The sequence below is a fragment of the Oncorhynchus mykiss genome, chromosome 6 (genome assembly GCF_057628025.1).
Source record: "Oncorhynchus mykiss isolate SJ-2025 chromosome 6, ASM5762802v1, whole genome shotgun sequence".
Taxonomy (NCBI): Eukaryota; Metazoa; Chordata; class Actinopteri; order Salmoniformes; family Salmonidae; genus Oncorhynchus; species Oncorhynchus mykiss.
Window position 1 is genome coordinate 61,937,193 of NC_143027.1, and position 21,279 is coordinate 61,958,471.

The following is a 21,279-nucleotide window of genomic DNA, read 5'->3' on the forward strand; positions in this document are numbered from 1 at the left end:
AGAGACAGAAGGTGACACTGTTCTCATAGTAATATTGCCTTCCAAGAACTTGGTTATTCAAAACCCTTATGATTGAATGCATATGATGTGCTTTGTAGAGCCTAGTAAGTGGAACTGAGCACACAAACCATAAAACGTTATACTTGAGGTGTATAGGAAGTCTATAAACGTACCCTCAGCCAAAGTAAATCTAACAAATGAACAATCGACTGGTAGTGGTGATAAAGGAAGCATTTTCTCATGTTTCGTGCCGCTTAACACTCTGCCTGCATGGGAAAGAACTTTGGTATAGTAAGGCTGACAAATAGGTTGCTTATTCCCTAAGGCACATGAACAGCGTCGGGTGAGCTTGTGACAGTTGAGTTTACTGACTACATAATTGAATGGAAATTAATGTTTTCATGTCTTGGAAAAGTTAATTCCCTTTTAAGTGCCAATCAAATCCAATTGTATTTGTCACATGCGCCAAATTCAACAGTTGTAGACCTTACAGTGAAATGATCACTTACAAGCCCATAACCAACAACGTCGTTTTAAAAAAAAATACAAAATGTAAAAAAATAGAACAAATAATTAAGGAGCAGCAATAAAATAACAGGCTATATACAGGGGTTCTGGTACAGAGTCAATGTGTGGGGGCACTGGTTAGTCGAGGTAATTAAGATAATATGTACATGTTGGTAGAGGTAAAGTGGCTATGCATGGATAATAAACAGAGTAGCAGCAGTGTAAAAATGGGAGGTGGGTTGTGGACAATGCAAATAGTCCATTTGATTAACTGTTCAAGAGTCTTATGGTAGAAGTTGTTAATATGCCTTTTTGACCTAGACTTTGCGCTCTGGTACTGCTTGCCGTGCGGTAGCAGAGAGAACATTTTATAACTAGGTTGGCTGGAGTCCTTGGGAATTTTTGGGGCCTTCCTCTGACACCGCCTGGTATAGAGGTCCAGGATGGCAGGAAGCTTGGCAATCATACAGATGTAAGATCTGAATTTGATCACCCTGTAAATTCACCCTCGGACATTTAAAAGGCTTGTCGGAGGTTTAAAAGGCTTGTCACGATCGTCGTAATGAGCAGACCAAGGCGCAGCGTGAGTATAGTTCCACATATTTTTAATCTCCGTGAAACAAACAAAACAATAAAGAAACAAAACGTGAAGTTTTGAAGTGCACACAAACAATATCCCACAAAACACAGGTGGTGAAATGGCTACCTAAATATGATCCCCAATCAGGCAATGATAAACAGCTGCCTCTAATTGGGAACCATATTAGCACCAACATAGAAATAGACATACTAGAACAACCCCTAGTCACACCCTGACCTACTACACCATAGAAAACCAAGGGCTCTCTATGGTCAGGGCGTGACAAGGCTCCTAAAGTTTGTCATTTCCATTTAGAAATTTCAGACTTGATTTTCCCTTACGAAAGATGTATCAACCGCTACAGAAATGTGCATTAATTATAGTCCACATTATAATTCAGATTTCCTGTTGCTGCAGAATTTTTTCCATGCTGTAGGAGACTGGCCCAAATGTAGGTACTACATCTGTATGCAGTAAGAAAATATGTAACCCTGCTACCACACCTCTCCCTATTCATTAGCATGTTAATTTCATGAATGCACTTTTTTCAATACTTGTTTGATTGCATTCCACACCATAGAGATGAGAGGCCTCCTCCTCATTGATGAGTTGTGTGATCTAATCTCTGATGGCTCCTGCCCAATGAGAGTGATCAAGTTAAAGCTGGTTCAGTCCACTCTTAGGAGAGACAGAATAACAGGTCTCACTCGCTTGTTTTGTAAGGTGGAATCCAGAACGTCCTTAATGTGTTAATACATTATTACACATGTAATATCTGGTTCAGTAGTGGTTGGTCAAAGACTGTAGTCTAGCCTAGTAGGCTATTACAAGTGCTTGAAGTTAAAGGCACATTATGTAGTATCTTTCCCTTGTGGTTGCTAAACAATTTCCATATACAATTACAGCTGAAAGAATACAAACGCATGCTATTCCTCCTTTCCTATTCCTCTCTTTCTTTGATTTACACTTGCAAAGACCCTTTCTCTCAGTCCATCAAAACAAAATCCACTCCTGGGCAAGAACACAAACTCCTCATGTTTCCTGTCTTGAGAACAAAATGGAATACTCTGCCGTTTACTGTTTCAACATGTCCTGATTAATATTTGCCTGTTCCCTGTCTTTCAACGATGCAGATGATAACAAGACAAGACCTACTGTACATGAAGAACTGTGTCATCTCTCGGGTGAACTGTACGCACAAAAAAGAGCAAGTTGTAGAATTTCATTAAACCTCACTCGTAATATTGGGCTCATTAACACATAGAAGGCAAATAGCACAAAGGTGCCATATGTCAGGAAACTTAAAATGGAAAAGTAATATTGAGAGTGAGTGACCTGGCCTGCTGTCACCTTTACGAACAATAACTAACATGAAGAACATTATGTTGAACCTACGGGAATTAGACACCATGTTCCTGAGGGTTTATGGCGCAAAGGGCCGTAGCCACCCAAGTGGAAAACTGAGCCACTCTAAGGCACTGGAAGTTTCACATTTTTTGCACACTTCTAACCTAAATCCAATGACATGGTGAAATTTGTTGTTGAATTCACATTAGTTGACAACTCAACCAAATGTAAATCAAACCTAGACATTGAACTGACACCTGTGCCCAGTGTGCGGGGTCTGAGTTTTAATGAGGTCCGGAAAGTTGAAGCTCATTTACTGCATTTCTATAAAATTTCAAGACTCTAAAATGCTATTTGGAGAACAGCAAAAATAAGCAAAAATTTAAGCTGCAAGCAACATTGGCGGGGTTCATGCTGTGGGCCCACTGTGCCACCATCAGGACAAATTGGACACATCGCCAAGGGATGAGCTACGTCTGTACTCCTTACCACGCATGGCAAATATCAGAACTAAAAATCAACCAGATCATTCTAAATACTTTTGATGTACAGTACCGGTCGAAAGTTTGGACACACCTACCGATTCAAGGGGTTCTCTTTATTTTTACTGTTCTCTACATTGTAGAATAAAAGTGAAGACATTAAAACTATAAAATAACACATGGAATCATGTAGTAACCAGAAAAAGTGTTAAACAAATCAAAATATATTTTTATATTTAGATTCTTCAAAGTAGCCACCCTTTGCCTTGATGACAGCTTTGCACACTTGGCATTCTCTCATCCAGCTTCATGAGGAATGCTTTTCCAACAGTCTTGAAAGACCTCCCACATATGCTGAGCACTTGTTGGCTGCTTTTCCTTCACTCTGCGGTCCAACTCATCCCAAACCATCTCAATTTGGTTGAGGTTGGGTGATTGTGGAGGCCAGGTCATCTGATGCAGCACCAACACTCTCCTTCTTGGTCAGATAGTGCTTACACAGTCTGGAGGTGTGTTTTGGGTCATTGTCCTGTTGAAAAAACATATTATAGTCCCACTAAGTGAAAGCCAGATGGGATGGCGTATCACTGCAGAATGCTGTGGTAGACCTGCTGTTTAGTGTGTCTTGAATTCTAAATAGATCACAGACAGTTTCACCAGCAAAGCACCCTCACACCACCTCATCCGTGCTTCACGGTGGGAATCACACATTCGTAGATCATCCGTTCAACTACTCTGCATCTCACAAAGACGCGGCGGTTAGAACCAAAAATCTCAAATTCTGATTCATGCAGTCTCCTCTGAACAGTTGATGTGTCTGTTACTTGAACTCTGTGAAGCATTTATTTGGGCTGCAATCTGTGGTGCAGCTAACTCTAATGAACTTGCCCTCTGCAGCAGAGGTAACTCTGGGTCTTCCTTTCCTGTGGTGGTCCTCATGAGAGCCAGTTTCATCATAGCACTTGATGGTTTTTGCAACTGCACTTGAAGAAACTGAAATTTTCCAGTTTGAATGACCTTCATGTCTTAAAGTAATGATGGACTGCTGTTTCTCTTTGCTTATTTGAGCAATTCTTGACATAATATGGACTTAGCCCTATTTGGTAAAAGACCATCTTCTGTATACCACCCCTACCTTGTCACAACACAACTTATTGGCTCAAACGCATTAAGGAAAGAAATTCCACAAATTAGCAAGGCACACCTGTTAATTTAAATGCATTGCAGACATTGTGCAGGGAAAGGCAACAGAAGGCTACCACACTAACTTGTATTCACCTGTATTGTACCTCATGAAGCTGCTTGAGAGAATGCCAAGAGTGTGCAAAGCTGTCATCAAGGCAAAGGGTGGTGACCCAAATATATTATATGTTTTGATATGTTTAACACCTTTTTGGTTACTACATGATTCCATGTGTTATTTTACATTTTTGATGTCTTCGCTATTATTCTACAATGTAGAAAAGAGTAAAGCAAAACTCTTGAATGAGAAGTTGTCCAAACTTTTGACTGGTACTGTATTGTTGACTATTTCTAATGATATCGATTACTTTAAATGTCTTCTTCTCCTGAACCAAATTTTGTATGTAGCATCTATGGATACACGTCTTTAAACACAACATTTCCCAAGAGTCTATCTAAAACAACATGGCTGATACGAACCAATGAGCTTGCATTAATGTTTTTTTTCCTGTCCAGCAGCGCCACCATGCGGCCAAACTTAACAACCATAATCCATAGGTTAGCTACACTCACCTCCTTAAGCGTGTATGCCAAATTTCATATAGACATGTGCCCATTATGGCACCACCGTGTGGTTTATCTAAATGTGCGTAGATATGTTGAGTCTTGACAGTGTTTGGAACATGTGTACCAATTTGTCGTCACAATAAGAAGATCCTTGTCTGATTTGTATGCATTCATGTGCGAGACCACACCCACGTGAATGTTTATTAGTCAAAAGCGGTGTGTTTTTGATACTCGTCTAGAAATGGTTGTGTTGAAAGACCTTGGTACGGAGCCTCCCGGGTGGCGCAGTGATTAAGGGCGCTGTACTGCAGCGCCAGCTGTACCACCATAGACTCTGGGTTTGTGCCCAGGCTCTGTCGTAACCAGCCGTGACGCACAATTAGCCTAGCGTCGTCCGGGTTAGGGAGGGCTTGGCCGGTAGGGATATCCTTGTCTCATCGCGCACCAGCGACTCCTGTGGCGGGCCGGGCTCAGTGCACGCTAACCAAGGTTGCCAGGTGCACAGTGTTTCCTCCGACACATTGGTGCGGCTGGCTTCCAGGTTGGATGTGCGCTGTGTTAAGAAGCAGTGCGGCTTGGTTGGGTTGTGTATCGGAGGACGCATGACTTTCAACCTTCGCTACAACTCCCGTACGGGCTCGGGAGAGGCGATGAGACAAGATAGTAGCTACTAACAATTGGATACCACGAAATTGGGGAGAAAAAGGGGTAAAATTCAACAAAAATAAGAGAGACCTTGGTCCAGACAGTGGGGCAAAAAACTATTTAGTTAGCCACTAATTGAGCAAGTTCTGCAACTTAAAAAGATGAGGCCTGTAATTGTTATCATAGGTACACTTCAACTATGACAGACAAAATGAGAAAAAAAAAAATCCAGAAAAACACATCGTAGGATTTTTAATGAAATTATTTGCAAATTATGGTGGAAAATAAGTATTTGGTCACCTACAAACAAGCAAGATTTCTGGCTCTCACAGACCGTAACTTTTTTTTTTTAAGAGGCTCCTCTGTCCTCCACTCGTTACCTGTATTAATGGCACCTGTTTGAACTTTTTATCAGTATAAAACACACCTGTCCACAACCTCAAACAGTCACACTCCAAACTCCACTATGGCCAAGACCAAAGAGCTGTCAAAGGACACCAGAAACAAAATTGTAGACCTGCACCAGGCTGGGAAGACTGAATCTGCAATAGGTAAGCAGCTTGGTTTGAAGAAATCAAATGTGGGAGCAATTATTAGGAAATGGAAGACATACAAGACCACTGATAATCTCCCTCGATCTGGGGCTCCACGCAAGATCTCACCCTGTGGGGTCAAAATGATCACAAGAACGGTGAGCAAAAATCCCAGAACCACACGGGGGGACCTAGTGAATGACCTGCAGAGAGCTGGGACCAAAGTAACAAAGCCTACCATCAGTAACACACTACGCCACCAGGGACTCAAATCCTGCAGTGTCAGACGTGTCCCCCTGCTTAAGCCAGTACATGTCCAGGCCCGTCTGAAGTTCGCTAGAGAGCATTTGGATGATCCAGAAGAAGATTGGGAGAATGTCATATGGTCAGATGAAACCAAAATATAACTTTTTGGTAAAAACGCAACTCGTCGTGTTTGGAGGACAAGGAATGCTGAGTTGCATCCAAAGAACACCATACCTACTGTGAAGCATGGGGGTGAAAACATCATGCTTTGGGGCTGTTTTTCTGCAAAGGGACCAGGACGACTGATCCATGTAAAGGAAAGAATGAATGGGGCCATGTATCGTGAGATTTTGAGTGAAAACCTCCTTCCATCAGCAAGGGCATTGAAGATGAAATGTGGCTGGGTCTTTCAGCATGACAATGATCCCAAACACACCGCCCGGGCAACGAAGGAGTGGCTTCGTAAGAAGCATTTCAAGATCCTGAAGTGGCCTAGCCAGTCTCCAGATCTCAACCCCATAGAAAATCTTTGGAGGGAGTTGAAAGTCCGTGTTGCCCAGCAACAGCCTCAAAACATCACTGTTCTAGAGGAGATTTGCATGGAGGAATGGGCCAAAATACCAGCAACAGTGTGTGAAAACCTTGTGAAGACTTACAGAAAACGTTTGACCTCTGTCATTGCCAACAAAGGGTATATAACAAAGTATTGAGAGAAACTTTTGTTATTGACCAAATACTTATTTTCCACCATAATTTGCAAATACATTTTTCTCCTCATTTTGTCTGTCATAGTTGAAGTGTACCTATGATGAAAATTACAGGCCTCTCATCTTTAAGTGGGAGAACTTGCACAATTGGTGGCTGACTAAATACTTTTTTGCCCCACTGTACATGCCACATGTCAAGTTGTGCAGATCGGTCAATCCGTGCTAGAGGAAAAGCGTTTTAAGAGATTTTCACAAATTTGTAAATGGTGGAAAATCTATAATGGCGGACTTTATGGTTTCTTAAGGAAGTTTTTTTTTTCTTGTGAGGAGAGGGACCTATGGACACAATTTCATGATTCTGGGTCACACAGGGTGCGTGGGCTAACCTTTCAAAGTTAGCATTTTCAATCGCTTGTTAAAGCACTGCAGAGGCCTCAATGGTGGTGGCTCTGCAGGGTAGGCTGAGACAACTGGTGAAGCAGGTAGAAGACAAGGAGAGTAGTTCATCTTGTTGCCACGAGATGGCAGGGTCGTGACGACAAAGCCAGGGGTGTCCGAGGATGAGTGGCTGTTCGGGGGATGAGAGTTCCATGAGTTGAATGGTTTCGGTGTGGGAGACTCCAATCTGGAGGGTGACACTCTGTCAGGTGTATAATGAAGCCCGTGACCAATGGCTGCCCGTCCAGGGTGTTAATCCTTGAGGAAGGGGTGACAGGTGTTAGACCAATGTCAAGCTCTTGTACTAGCTGATGATCGATAAAATTACCTGCTGCTCCCGAATCTATCAAGCCCTCTACGTACTTACTAACCCCCTTCACGGTTATCAATACTGGGATGGAGAATTGCTTCTGGGAGACATTTAGAAATAACATGCTTACCTGTAAGTTTGCCCCCCATCTCACCATGGGGGGAGAACAGGGCTGAGTAGATGATCCTTCCCTCTACAGTATAGGCAGAGCCCTTCTTGGATTCTCCTTTGACGGCCGATACACGGGAGAGGAGCATGGCCCAACTGCATGGGCTCTGGAAGACTCGGATGGGATGACGGAGTCATGGAAAGAGAAGGTTTCGGATTCCTGGGTGGCAGAGTTCTTCAGCGGGCGGCGACGAGGTGGTCGATGGAGAGTGAAATACGAATGTATTGATTTAAATCCTGAAGGTCACCTCCACAGGCCAGCTCCGCCTGAAGTTCTGTTGGGCCCACTTCGGAAGACGCTAAGTAAAGCAGCCTCACGCCATCCACTCCCTGCAGCCATGGTGCGGAACTCTCGGGCATACTGGGTAGCTGAATTGTGTCCTTGTTGAAGTTCTATGAGGAGGTCTCCTATAGGACGACCGGAAGGAGAAGGATCGAATACCTTTTTGAAAAGGGTGTGGAAATGGGTCTCGGATCCAAGTTCTGTGCTGTTGACAGTCCATATGGCAGTGGCCCAATCCAGGGCTTTGCCTGTGAGTAGAGGCAACAAAATCCACCCTGCTCCTGTTGGTGGCAAAGTTAGTGGGGTTGTATTTGTATTTGCTGCATTGCGTCAGAAATACATTTCCCAGGTGAACCGTCATATTTTCCAGGCATGGATATGAATGAAGGACTATGGGTTACAATACCTGGCATCGGAGGAGTAGGCTGGCGGAGGAGATGGCAGATTTCCTCCATATGCTCCTCTTGCTGGGTTAGGCGCTGCTGTAGCTCCACTGAAGCCATTCCGTTTTTAGGTGAGGTATTCTGTAATGAATACTCTGGGAGAAAAAGGTGTAGATTCATGCACAGAGCGCGGCAGGATTATTTCACCTTCGCAGAAAGCAGGAATCATGGTCATATGTAGGCAAACAGGCAGGTGAATCAAAACTAGGACTGAAGGCTATAACTGGTTCTCACAAACAAGCTAAGAACAGGCTTAGTCAAAACAAACAATACCTCACAAAGGCACAAACAGAATGAACTGAACTAAATAAAGAGCTGATGAGCCCAGGTGAGTAACTAACACAGGTGATATCAATGAACAAAAATGAAAGACAGGGCTACGTTCAAGAACACAAGGAAACAGGGTTACGTTCAAGAACACAACGATACAGAACACAGGGTTGACTAAGAAAATAAATACAGAACCTTACACATGTAACAGATTACATGTAATCCTTTACTCACCTACCCTGCTCATATGTACTGTAGCTACGGCCCTGATGTCACGTGGTTAAATTGACTTACACAGGTCCTGGAGTAAAGGTACTGAGTTACATAATACTGCAAAATATTTCATCATCCAACACAATAGCGGAAAGAACACATTTCCATTCTGTAGAATTCAATTTACCAACAATTCTTTGTAGGGAAACTGTGGTGCAATACATATATTCTAGTTGAACCGATGCATGAGATTTGTTCTCAACTAGCCTACCTGGTTAAATTAAGGTGAAATAAAAAAAAACATAATATTGTAATTTCAACATTCCACCAGGAACCACCTTAGAATAAGGTCCTTAATATAGTCCGTTTCTGACTTTGATTGGGGGAGGAAGGGGAGTGTTATTGCCCTCTTTGTCACCACTCACCACACAGATAAAGACTAAATAAGACTACATAAGTTTAATACAAACTTAAGTCAAAGAAAGACCGTTGTGATAGCGATCACTTATGACGTGAAATAAGAGCGTTCATTCAAATGTGTAAACCCCATCTAATCTACAGAAGTATGCACTAGAGTATAGAAGAGAGGGGCTAAGTTGAGCAAAGGAGTAAGTTGAGCCACCCTTGTTTCTAGGAAACCATGCACAACATTTATAGTTTGACCAAATATTGAGGTCATCGTTTTATGGAGTCTGTGAAGGATGAAACCACATGGAAAAAGTGGTAAGCAAGTTAGGTCCAAAAAATGTATTTTCATCAAGTGAAATTATTTTTTTGTGTTAAGAGGTTTCATGATGCTTGTATCTACACCAAAGTAGATAATTTTAAGATTATTCTATACATCAGTTGGGGTCTCTATTAGCTTCTATTTGAGGTCCTAAACCTAGTGTGAAAGTGCATCCTTGTGTAACTGGTGTGAAATGGCAGGCTAGCAGCATTTCAATCGGTGAAGTCACTTACTCTGAGACCTTGAAGTAGATGATTTCCTTGCTATGCTAGGCTTTTGTCGAGGGATAGGTAACAATTCTTTAAGGGAGACTGTTATCGATGTGTTCAGAGGGTCCTTGGTTCGAGCACAGGTTGGGCCAAGGAGAGGGACGGAAGCAACACTGTTATATTGATGCTGTTGACCCGGATCACTGGTTGCTGCAGAGAAGGAGGAGGTCAAAGGGAGGTGAGTGTAACCAGTGGGAAATGGCCAGCTAGTTAGTGGTGTGCGCTAGTAGCGTTTCATTGTCGCTGGGATATGATGTAACAACAGTGCCTGGCCTATGTTAAAAGTTTTTTTTTTTTTTTAAGTACATTGTTTGTTAGGTTTTAAGCGTGTGTTAAAAGATGCTTAAAATTATTAAAAGACAAAAAAGTGATTGTGATTGTGTTGAATTGTGTTTGGGAAATAAAGATAGACCAGTGGAGGCTGGTGGGAGGAGCTATAGGAGGAAGGGTCATTGTGAAAGCTGGAATGGTATAAATGGAACAGTATCAAACACATTAAACATATGGAAACTGCATGTTTGACTCCGTTCCATTGGTTCCATTCCAGCCATTATAATTAGTCCATCCTCCTATAGCTCCTCCCACCGGCCTCCTCTGAGATAGACATGGCTTTAAATTTGTAGGTGGCTTAATTTACCCTGTCCTGCGGCTCAATTTACCCAATACCAGGGGTAAGTTGTGCTAAGAGAAAACAGGCTATGTTTTCCAAACTGTAACGTTGACATGAATTCTGAATTTCCAGGGATGCATCATGAAATATATGTAGCCTAGATATCTTTGTTAGAAATATTATTATATTTCCCTTGACAGAGTGATGCTAAATGTAAAAATGGCTCAATTTACCCCACTTTCCCCTAGATTGCACGCAGTGGGTGGGATAGATTGTGATAGGGAATGATGTCTGGCAAACCTATAGGGGCACTCTTCAAAAAAGCACAGTCCTAGATTGCACCTCAGGGAACGAGGAGGACTTTGGTGCAGCTTTCAGTCGCAAGATTCTTTCTATTATCAGTCCGTGCTCAGTCTTGCAAGGGAATACATCAGCTCCTCGACTCTCCTTGCCGTTTGGGTTTAAGGCAGACATCCAGGTTGGTGAACTTTGTATCTATATTTTTCAGCTTTTGTATGTTATTTTTTTTCATTCTGGAGAAAATAAGAGAACATATAGAGCATGCTGTTGTGGTAAATTGGAGAATGAAGAATAGAGAATGGAGAAAGAGTTGGATAAGCTATCCTTTGTTCTCTTTTGTTCATGTATTTGCATTCCTACCGGTGCGTGCTAGATTTTCAGATTCAACATCTTCGAGCCATGATTTGCGTTTTATTATGTGGATGTTCCAAGGACTCCTGGCTGGGATTTTAACAATTTGTCTGCGCTATGAGGCGTAGAAAAAAATATATCCAGAAGCATCAGGGTGACAGGGCTGTGTGCCCAAATCAATTTATGTAATACATTTAAAAAATAAAAAAAAATAAAGTGCAGAATAAGATGACAAATCAAGATTCAAGCTTAATATAAAAAATACAAACATATTTTCAATCGTGCCTCTACACGCCTGTGGAGCCCCACTAGACGGTATGGGTACATTAACGAACAGGGTAGATAGAGTGGAGTAGCGGTGTGTAATGTGGTTGGGGGGATGGAGTCACTGCGCTTGTGTCTTCACTGTCGATAATATATCGTTTCAAATAATTACTTATATTTTTTCTATAATGACACACATCAAAGACTGCCATCCATCCAAACGATAAAAGTTATACTTTTTACAATCAGGTGGGTTTCACAGTTAACTTCATTCTGTAGCAGGCTAGGATGCACGTCTCTCAGTGCCTTGCTATGGCAACAGGAGTTGTACAATTCTCTGCGCATTTTCCTTCGCCGTAATTAAGGTGTCTTTAGCCAGATTTGAGTTTTAAGACAAAATAACACATGGCAGTAATCTGTGTGTGATCATATTGCTGTAATTGGTTTATCCCTCACACCCCTAAAACTGGTACTGTTTCATCCCCTCGCCGATAGGCCCCAAGTACTTCCCCAATATGTGACAATTGTCATGTGCTTTTGGCAGATGTATATTGAAATCTAATTTTGAAATGTCTGAAGGTTTTTCTTTCAGTGTGTGTATAGGCAAATGTCATGTAAACCGATTCAATTAATTGAGTCAAACACATGAAATAACCCCCGAAATTAACTTAATTCGCATGCTATAGCGACCCTCAAATATGGACAGTGATTGGGAGGAATATGAAAGCCTGTTTATCCGATAGTTTAGTGGAGAGGAACAATCGCTGCTCTGATATCAGCATGGATTTAGCTGTTTAGCCTACCGGCGCTGGCCTGGCGCATGGCTCCCTCTGTCTGCATCCCTTCTTGATTGTCCCAATGCAGTACTATGGACAGCTCCTATTATGATCACGCCCGTGTGTGCTGCAGTTAAAATAAATATGCTATATGGCAGTCGCTCTCTCAGCCATCTGACGAAAAAGCCTAATTAGATTCAACTATGTTTGTGACATTTTGGATATTGTCAAAATAAGTACTTGCGGAAAATGTCATAGTCTATTGCTACGTTCGTACTTAGTTTTGCCTCAAAGAATAGTCTTTTTTGAGAACCGACTGCATGTTGAGCATTTTCCACCTTTTGGCTTCACTTGATACTGTATGTTAGGCAGAAGAACCTGTAACCTATAATGCCTGTTTAGTATATCCATTCCAATGGTAAATATTGATTTCTTTGACAGCCAGCCTACTATTATTTTAAGGATTAATTTAGTACTATTATCACCAAACAGATAACATTTAATTCCCAGTTCTCGGTTTTCTGATAGAGGGAAGGGAAGTTGAGGTATGTTGAAATCAGCTCTTCCACTTACAAGCATGGCAATGGAATAAGATAAACACTATTTTGTGAGTGAGACCAATGTGATAACCTTAACCCTACACACATACTTAAGCAAATAGTTTAGCTATATGTTTTTGTCATCAGTGGATGATGCATGGTACTAACTCGGAATACTACTACTCAGTATTATACCATGGCATTGTTGAATAGTCCTTTGTGATTGGCTTGAAGGGCATTCTAGAGCATGCATTTTTTCCCTTTCGAAACTGGGTGGTTTGAGCCCTGAATGCTGATTGGCTGACATCCGTGGTATATCAGACTGTATACCACTGGTATGACAAAGCATGTATTTTTACTGTCCCAATAATGTTGGCGACCAGTTTATAATAACAGTAAGGCACCTCTGGGTTTGTGATACATGGCCAATATACCATGGCTAAGGGCTGTATCCAGGCACAATGCGTTGTGTTGTGTAAAGGAACAGACCTTATCATGGTATATTGGACATATACCACACCCCCTCAGTCATTATTGCTTAAATAACACACAGGTATTTTTGCATGGTAGAATTCAATGGCTATCATACATTTTTGACATGTTTAGTTTGGGCTGCTTTTGAATGCAAAAGTCACATTTAAAACAGTATTGGTATTGTTGAATTTGATTTTCATAATAGCAAGCTAGGTCTGATGGTTTAGCTGATGGTTTAACCATGGCAACGTACTGTAGCTATCTAGTAAACTTGCTAGCTAGCTACTTCAGTGATGTTGAACACATTAGTACTTGCTAATTAACACTTTTCTAGTAGCATGGTATAGCCATGATATAAAAGGCGTGGTATAAAAGGGATAATCAACTCGGGGTTCTATGCATACTCTGGAAAAGAATGCATCTCTGTGGAAGGTCAGTTCCACTCCGTTGGCGCGTTGTGGAACACACCTTCCACATCATTCATTATTTTACATAGAACGCATAGCCCCTCGTTGATTATACCTTACTTAATTCCCACACTTTAGTGGTTGCCAGTAACAGGAGTGTGCAGAACACGAGTTTCTGGTCTGTAAAATAATATGTTATCTTGTCCATGTACCCTGGCCGGAATCTTATCTAACCCTTGCACTAAACGATAGACCAAATCCAGACCATAGCCCCAAAAAATGTATCACCAACCTGTAGTTTTCAAAATACCATGGCATTGTTCAATAGTCGTTTCTGATTGGCTTGAAGGGCATTCCACCTCGTTCATTACTTTCCACAGAATGAATAACCCCTCGTTGATTATCCCTTACTTATTTACAGTGCACTAGATAGTTATACACCCCCCCCCCCTACTCTCCCTCCCCCTGTTTCTTTTGTTTTGCTTGCAGTCATTTTAGATGTCCTGACAACAAGTGCTCAATAGGTTCCCAAAACCTATAGCTAAAAGCATTTGTGTTTTTTTCTTTATTCTGTGAACTCAAGTCCCCTTTCCTCCTCTAACTGTGCCTCTAACCTACTATTCTAAAAGTATACCAGTGGGAATAAGTGTACAACTAAAACAGACCATTATAGGGCAACAGTAGAATGGGAGGCTCACTTGGCACATAATAACATAACCTAAGACTCCAGAGAGGGTCTCTTGTCCTGTGGTTTATACAAGAGCACTGGATAGTTTAGAACTTGGAGTAGTTCCCATGCAATGGTCATTTGTCTTTTAGCCAATAGTATTTGGCAGAGTGTGGTTTCCAGATTGAAATGCCTTCCCCCTTTAAAGCCTGACTGAGTGATTTCTCGGAGACAGGAGGCAGAATTGCAATGCCCTGCATTTTCTTTAGCTTTAACTTGGTATTGAGGTTTGTGGTGGGTAATTAAAGGAAATGAATATATGCTATACATATATTTTCAAACGCAACAACCTGTCACACTTGTTAAGTCATTCTGATTTTATTATTCACTTTTAGGAGACACCATGGGAGGCAAGCTGAGCAAGCGGAAGAAGGGGTACGATGTCAGCGACCCAAAGGACAAGAAGGAGGAGATTACTGTGGCTGCTGTGAGTGCCGTTGAGGCCGTGACCCATGTTGTGGAGAGCAAAGCACCAGCTCCGGTCGCTAAGTTGGCAGCGAAGACTGCTCCTAAAGTGTCTGCTGCGGTGGAGGGAGCAGTGGAGTCGACAGTGGTAGCCATCACAGAAGCGACAGAAGAGGCACTGTCAGCTATAGAGGCCGTGGCCAAGGGGGCCACCGCAGAGCCAGCGGCTGTACCAGATGAACCTGTGGCAGCACCGGCAGAACCAGCGCCAGCAGCAGAAGAACCAGCGACTTCAGAAGAACCAGCCACAGCACCAGAGGACCCAGCGCCAGCTGCAGCACCAGAAGAACCTGCAGCCTCAGAAGAGCCAGTGGATGCACCGGAAGAACCTGCAGCAGTAGCAGAGGAACCAGCCGCAGCACCAGAAGAACCTGCAGCCCCAGAAAAGCCAGTGGCGGCACCGGAAGAGCCTGCGCCAGCAGCAGAAGAACCGGTGGCTTCAAGAGAACCAGCTGCAGCACCAGAGGACCCAGCGCCAGCTGCAGCACCAGAAGAACCTGCAGCCTCAGAAGAGCCAGTGGATGCACCGGAAGAACCTGCAGCAGTAGCAGAGGAACCAGCCGCAGCACCAGAAGAACCTGCAGCCCCAGAAAAGCCAGTGGCGGCACCGGAAGAACCTGCGCCAGCAGCAGAAGAACCGGTGGCTTCAAGAGAACCAGCTGCAGCACCAGAGGACCCAGCGCCAGCTGCAGCACCAGAAGAACCTGCAGCCTCAGAAGAGCCAGTGGCAGCACCGGAAGAACCTGCAGCAGTAGCAGAGGAACCAGCCGCAGCTCCAGAAGAGCTTGCAGCTCCAGAAGAGCCCGTGGCAGCACCGGAAGAACCTGCAGCAGCTGAGGAACCAGCGGCATCACCAGAGGAACCTGCGGCAGCACCAGAGGAACCTGCGGCAGCAACAGATAAAACAGAGGCACCGGAAGAACCAGCGGCACTAAAGGAACCAGCGGCTGCACCAAAAGAGCCTGCAGTGGAAGAGCCTGTACCAGAAGAGCCTGTACCAGAAGAGCCTGCAACAGCACCAAAAGAACTTGCACCAGAAGAGCCTGCAGCAGCCCAAAAACAACCTGCACCAGAAGAGCCTGCAGTAGCACCAAAAGAGCCTGCAGTGGAAGAGCCTCCATCAGAAGAGCCTGCGGCAGCACCAAAAGAACCTGCACCAGAGGAGCCTGAGGCAGCACCAAAAGAGCCTGCACCAGAAGAGCCTGTGGCAGCCTCTGTGGAGCTAGCTGCAGCACCAGAAAATGCTTCTGAGGCTACAGAACAAGCCACAGAAGTGACAGCCGAGATTACAGACACTACAGAACCAGAGCCTGCCGCTCCAGAGCCTGAAACAGAGACTGTTACAGGGAAGGCCCCAGAAACTGAGGCTGTGGTCGAGGCACCAGTAGAGGCAGAAGCAGCTTCACCCGCCCCGGAGGAGGAGCCTGCATCAGTTGCAGAAGCCGTGTCAGAGTCAGCCACAGAGGCAGCCGCAGAGCCAGAGGCAGATTCCATCCCACAACCAGCCGCTGAAGAGCTCCCCCTACCTGTAGAAGAATCCGTAGCAGAGCTTGAATCTGAAGCTGCTGATGCAGTAACTGAAGCAGCAGAGCCAGATGCTGCCGACATCGCAGAACCCATCCCGGAGATCATCATTTCAGAATCTGCTGCACCTGCTGCTGCAGAGGAGGCCAGCGCTGAGCAAGAGGAGGCTGTGCTGGACAACAAGGAAGTTGTTTCCTCAGTGGAGGCTACTGCTGAGCCTTCTGCCCCTGAGGTCAATGGGGAGTGTCAGGAGCAGGCGGTCGAGCCGGCTGCCGTGTCTGCCCCGGAGCCACAGCAAAAGGAATGTGTCAATGGCATTGACAAGCCAGAGGATGCCGTTGAGGTGCAAAGTTACTGCGAATTAAAAAAGAACTTGAACCTGCCTGGCGACATCCAGATTCCTGAGGCAATCGGTGAGGCAATAAGTCAGGCTGTAGACTTGGTCTGAAGCTAATATAAATGTGATGTACCTAATGATCCGAAAAAACCTTCAACACAAGCTTCTGAAGATAAATATAAAAATGTCTGTTGTGGCAAACGAGTTTCCGATTAACCAAAAGGAAATACAACCACTCAAGTGTAGAGAGGGGGAGTGAGATACATGTAGGAAGAGATGTGAGACATGGATGCAGTGTGCCCTACTGAGTCTTTGTGCCCCACATGTCATTGTAGAGGGGCAGCCTGTGTTTGCAGCATTTGTGGTGAGATGAAAGCCAGCGAAATTTGAGGGATGAGTATAGGAAAACAGGACAACAGAGCAAAGAAACGTGACATTGGAAATGTTGAATGGAATGAATAGTCTTGTCTTTGTGTGTGAGGCTGATGAATATTAAAAATGTTTTTTTTTTGGAATAGTATCCAACAGTGATCTAATTTAGACATATCCTTTCCTTAACTATATGAAAAAATAATGGATGAAAAGTTTTGGCCTTTTATAGTGGTGCAAACATTGAGGAATGTTCATTGATGGCTTGGAGAATAAAAAAAGACTGTTATACCTGATTGTACTTTTGTTCTTCTATATCAATTAGGCAAAAGTCATTTGACATAGGGCCTTATTGTATAATGACGGGTCATTTTAGTCAATTTTAACATGTTACAATTATTTCAACCGTATTTTAAGACACCTTTATGATTGACTATAATAAGTAACCCTTAGTAAACCCTAGGTGCAAAAAATGGACATCTTTTAAAACTGAAATCAGTCCATTGCTTTATTGTTGTTGGCTGATTGATTGAGTGCACCAGTATCAGCAGTAGGAGACAGTATCTACAGAACATCTACAGTTACGTACAGACCAGGTTTCGTTTGGGTTAGGGGTCGCCTGATTGTATTACCTTTAGAACAACGTCCCTAAGGTCTTCGGCCTTGCAAATATTTTATTTGGTGGAGCTTGGCTTGCCTGTGCGTTTCTTTGAAAAATATGACAATGTTAATGCATGCAGACAGAGATAATTTCATAGGTCATCTCTTCCTCTACCTCTTACATCATAATAACCCATCTCACTGGAACTTCAAGCTGTGATAGGCAGGCAGCACCATAGAAATATAATGAATAGAGAGGGCTTGGAAGCTCTAACATTGGCAAATGATGCAGTAAAGAGGTCAATGGAACTTGACCAAAACAAATGGAAATGCCATGGAAACACGTGGGGGAAATATGCTGTCGGGAAACAATCCCAAATCTCCTCATTGCCCCCTAGCAACATTTTCCTGCATTTAGGCTATTGTTTATATGTGTATTTCCCACTAGGTTGAGGTAAAAATCAGAATATAATGTTTGTATAGATGTCAACCCCAAATAATTATTTTGACATCGTCACCAATCAACAGCATTGCAGTTAAAAAACGACTTTGACTACCACCACCGATTTCTGTATACTAGTTATGCTACCAGCTTATGCGAATGGGAGTTAGCATTTAGGAGTCACTTCTTCTAAACTGGAAAAGGAACAGCTTCTAAATGTTATGCAGCAAAAACAGCCAAATATATCCAAATTGGACTTTAGTAACCATATTGTGGGCCTGTTACAATACATCAATCATGACGGATTTGATGAATATCTACTTTGTTATATCAGATTTGTTGAATGTGCGGCAATCCTGCATCCTTATTCTATCCCCTACTGTCTGTGTTCCATTGACCTCTTTATTGCATTCATTTGACTGGTAAACTCATGAGTACACTCTCAATGGCTGTCTGGTATTGTGATGCAATCATTTCCATGGTAATTTGGAATGTTATGTCAACTGATGCTGGATTGCCATGGTGATGTAGAATGTTCATTCAAATTATGCTAACTGATGTAGCTAATACAATATAATGTATTTTTTGTGATGTCAGTGAGTTGACTCAACAAATCACAGCACAGTTTCAAGGGTACACTTCCTGCTTTTACTTTCTGGCATGGGTACACTCAAAATGGCTGCCAGTCCACCCATCAATGACTTGAATGGGGATGCCTGCTATATTCATTCTATTTCTGTGGGCAGCACACACTCCCCACATTTAAGAGATTGAAATTGTGAGGGGGGTTGGGGGAGGGGTGTGCATTCTTGGAGGAGGAAGGGACTTTCAAGGGGATGGGCAGGCGTGAGTGGGGGATGAGGGTCTGGGATGAAAGGAAGAGCTCTGACGCAATACAGAGGAGAACACAAATGAGCTAATCTCTCTTTTGTCTTGAGACATTTTATATTGTTTCAGGGGATGAAATTGGGCAGGTGAATGGAGAGGTTGGAAGAGAAGGATGAAACGGCAGTAGAATTTCACTGGCAGTGAGGAAATACAGGTTTTGACACCTACTTCATCGGCCCTAGCGGAATGCTCCTGAGCATGGTGCTTGCACCTACATCTTAAAAGAGGCGAGAGGGTATCTGTCATGTAGGTGCCAAAGCACATGCATTAGCACAAGAGAGTTAAATGGTATGTGTTTGTGGATGCACATTTTTGTGTGTGTATCTCTGTGTGTGTTCATGAGTGTCTATTGCATATGTACTATATATGGAATCTCACACAGTATTTATAGACATGGGTCAAAATCGTAGAGAAGATTCGATGGAGATATGAAAGGTTCCCAAGCATCTTCCATCGGCACCATAATGAACTCCTCTACATAGCAACCCTTAATTCTCGCTCCGGTTTCTTCAAGAATACTCAGATTTATGAAAGGAATGTTCTTGAGAGCTGGGGGGGTTGGGCGGATGGACACGCTGGGTTGTTTTCTCTCTCCCCTCTGAAGTGTTCTGTGCCAATGGGTTACAGTGTATATGAAAATAGGATAAAATATTTATCTCAGAAAACATCCTGTAAATTATTATGATCTAAATCCCCCTTACACTTCAATCAAAAGATCATCAGTGAGATTAAAGTAAGCTTGACAAGCAACAGGGTTTGGTTGGTTTTGCATTATTCAAGGTTGTGTTTTTCTCCACAAAAACAGACCAGCTCTATTGTCAATATCACCTCTAAAAACTCCATTGTGGCCAAGAGGTTTAAAACTTCCCCTGCTCCCCTAGCTAACCTTTTTTGAATATTTGCTCAAAGGAGGAGAAATAAATCTCCCAAACCCAATAGTTATGTAACTGGAGAAAAAAACACTGCATCCAATAAGAACATATTTTTCTCTCATTTAAAGGAGACATTTTTTTTGTAAACAACGGCATGTGTTTGCCAAATTTTCATGGTTTCAGGACGTTCTGAGGGGATGGGATCATAGTGTGGACATTTTAACATGAGGAATCCAGTCTCTCTCTCTCTCTCTCTCTCTCTCTCTCTCTGTGTGTGTAACCTTTCGTATGGGGTAGAGGCCCTGCTTGCATCTTGATTTAAAGACTGCCTATAAGTTGCATAGTTGTGCATCCCCAGCTGCATTGCTTGGTTACTCTAACACTATGTGTTCTTTACTAACGCTTTGGCACAGAACTGAAAGTGCTTTCCTGGTCCTTTTTTCATATGTGGAAATGACCTCGTTTTTTAAAAGCTATTTCTCAGTGGTGCCTTTAAAAGAAAACAGGAAGGAAAACCTGTACTTAATTCAAGGGCCAGATGATCATGAGTAGCAAGTAAAACAGCCAGATCCCCTCCACATTTCAGAGCATACAATAGCATGTACCTCTACAGAATAAAAATATGTTTTTTACATTAATATTGTTGGACACAGTCAGACAAGCGAGCAGTGACTTGGGGAGAATGAGGAAGATACATTGAGACAGTAATTTAATGAAACCCAAGCCAACATCCTGGTAATTGAGGCTGCAGATTCCCAACAACATGAGCCTGTATTAAAAACGGTGCATATGTAGAGAGAGAAGATAGATGCTGCTGCTCCCCCAACTCCAGCCCCTCAGCTGGGCGTATAGCTAATGGGTGTCAGGTGGCCACAAGGCAAACTCAACATGATTTATTATTCAAGCAGGAGGATCAGCCTGGTGGATAGATACATCACAATATGAGTCCAGATTTTTCTCCTCATGCAAAAACACACTGTGGTGAATTTGCTATTTTCTTATAACCACATGATGTCTGCTTTTTTTATTTAAAGGGACTACTTACTTCCTCTGTAGCTTGAGCCAGAACCGTTCCCTAAAAATGTCAGCTAAAGGAACATGATGTAAATGATTATACCAATATGATCATTTAACGCTAAAGGGTATTTTTCCTGTAAAAACATTATTTTCAGAACACTTACGTCAACTAATATGAGTAACCTATTTCCCCTCTCTGTATCTCCCTCTCTCTATCTCCATCTGTCTCTGGTTCATCATTCTCTCCCAACGTGCTATACATCTTGGCATCTGTGCTAATGCTGTCATTATATGCAAGCCTACAGAAGCCTATTAGTCAGACCTCAGTGGTAGTACGGATCCTTATTGATCCACATGGTGTTAGCTCTAATAGCCCACTGAAAGCCGCTGTGATTCCCTT

At 42.9% G+C, this 21,279-nt stretch overlaps 1 protein-coding gene across 1 annotated transcript; it reads left to right on the plus strand.

Moving 5' to 3' along the window:
• Positions 1–10,515: 10,515 nt before the first annotated feature.
• LOC110526284 (uncharacterized) lies at positions 10,516–17,351 on the plus strand. The gene is made up of 2 exons (XM_036980635.2): positions 10,516–11,005; positions 14,701–17,351. The coding sequence occupies exon 2, from the start codon at positions 14,709–14,711 to the stop codon at positions 16,800–16,802; it is 2,094 nt and encodes a 697-aa protein (XP_036836530.2). The 5' UTR covers positions 10,516–11,005; positions 14,701–14,708; the 3' UTR covers positions 16,803–17,351.
• The last annotated feature ends 3,928 nt before the right edge of the window (positions 17,352–21,279 follow it).

Excerpts from the sequence above, each read along its gene's own strand:
- LOC110526284 (XM_036980635.2), top strand. The coding sequence starts at position 14,709 with ATGGGAGGCAAGCTGAGCAAGCGGAAGAAGGGGTACGATGTCAGCGAC.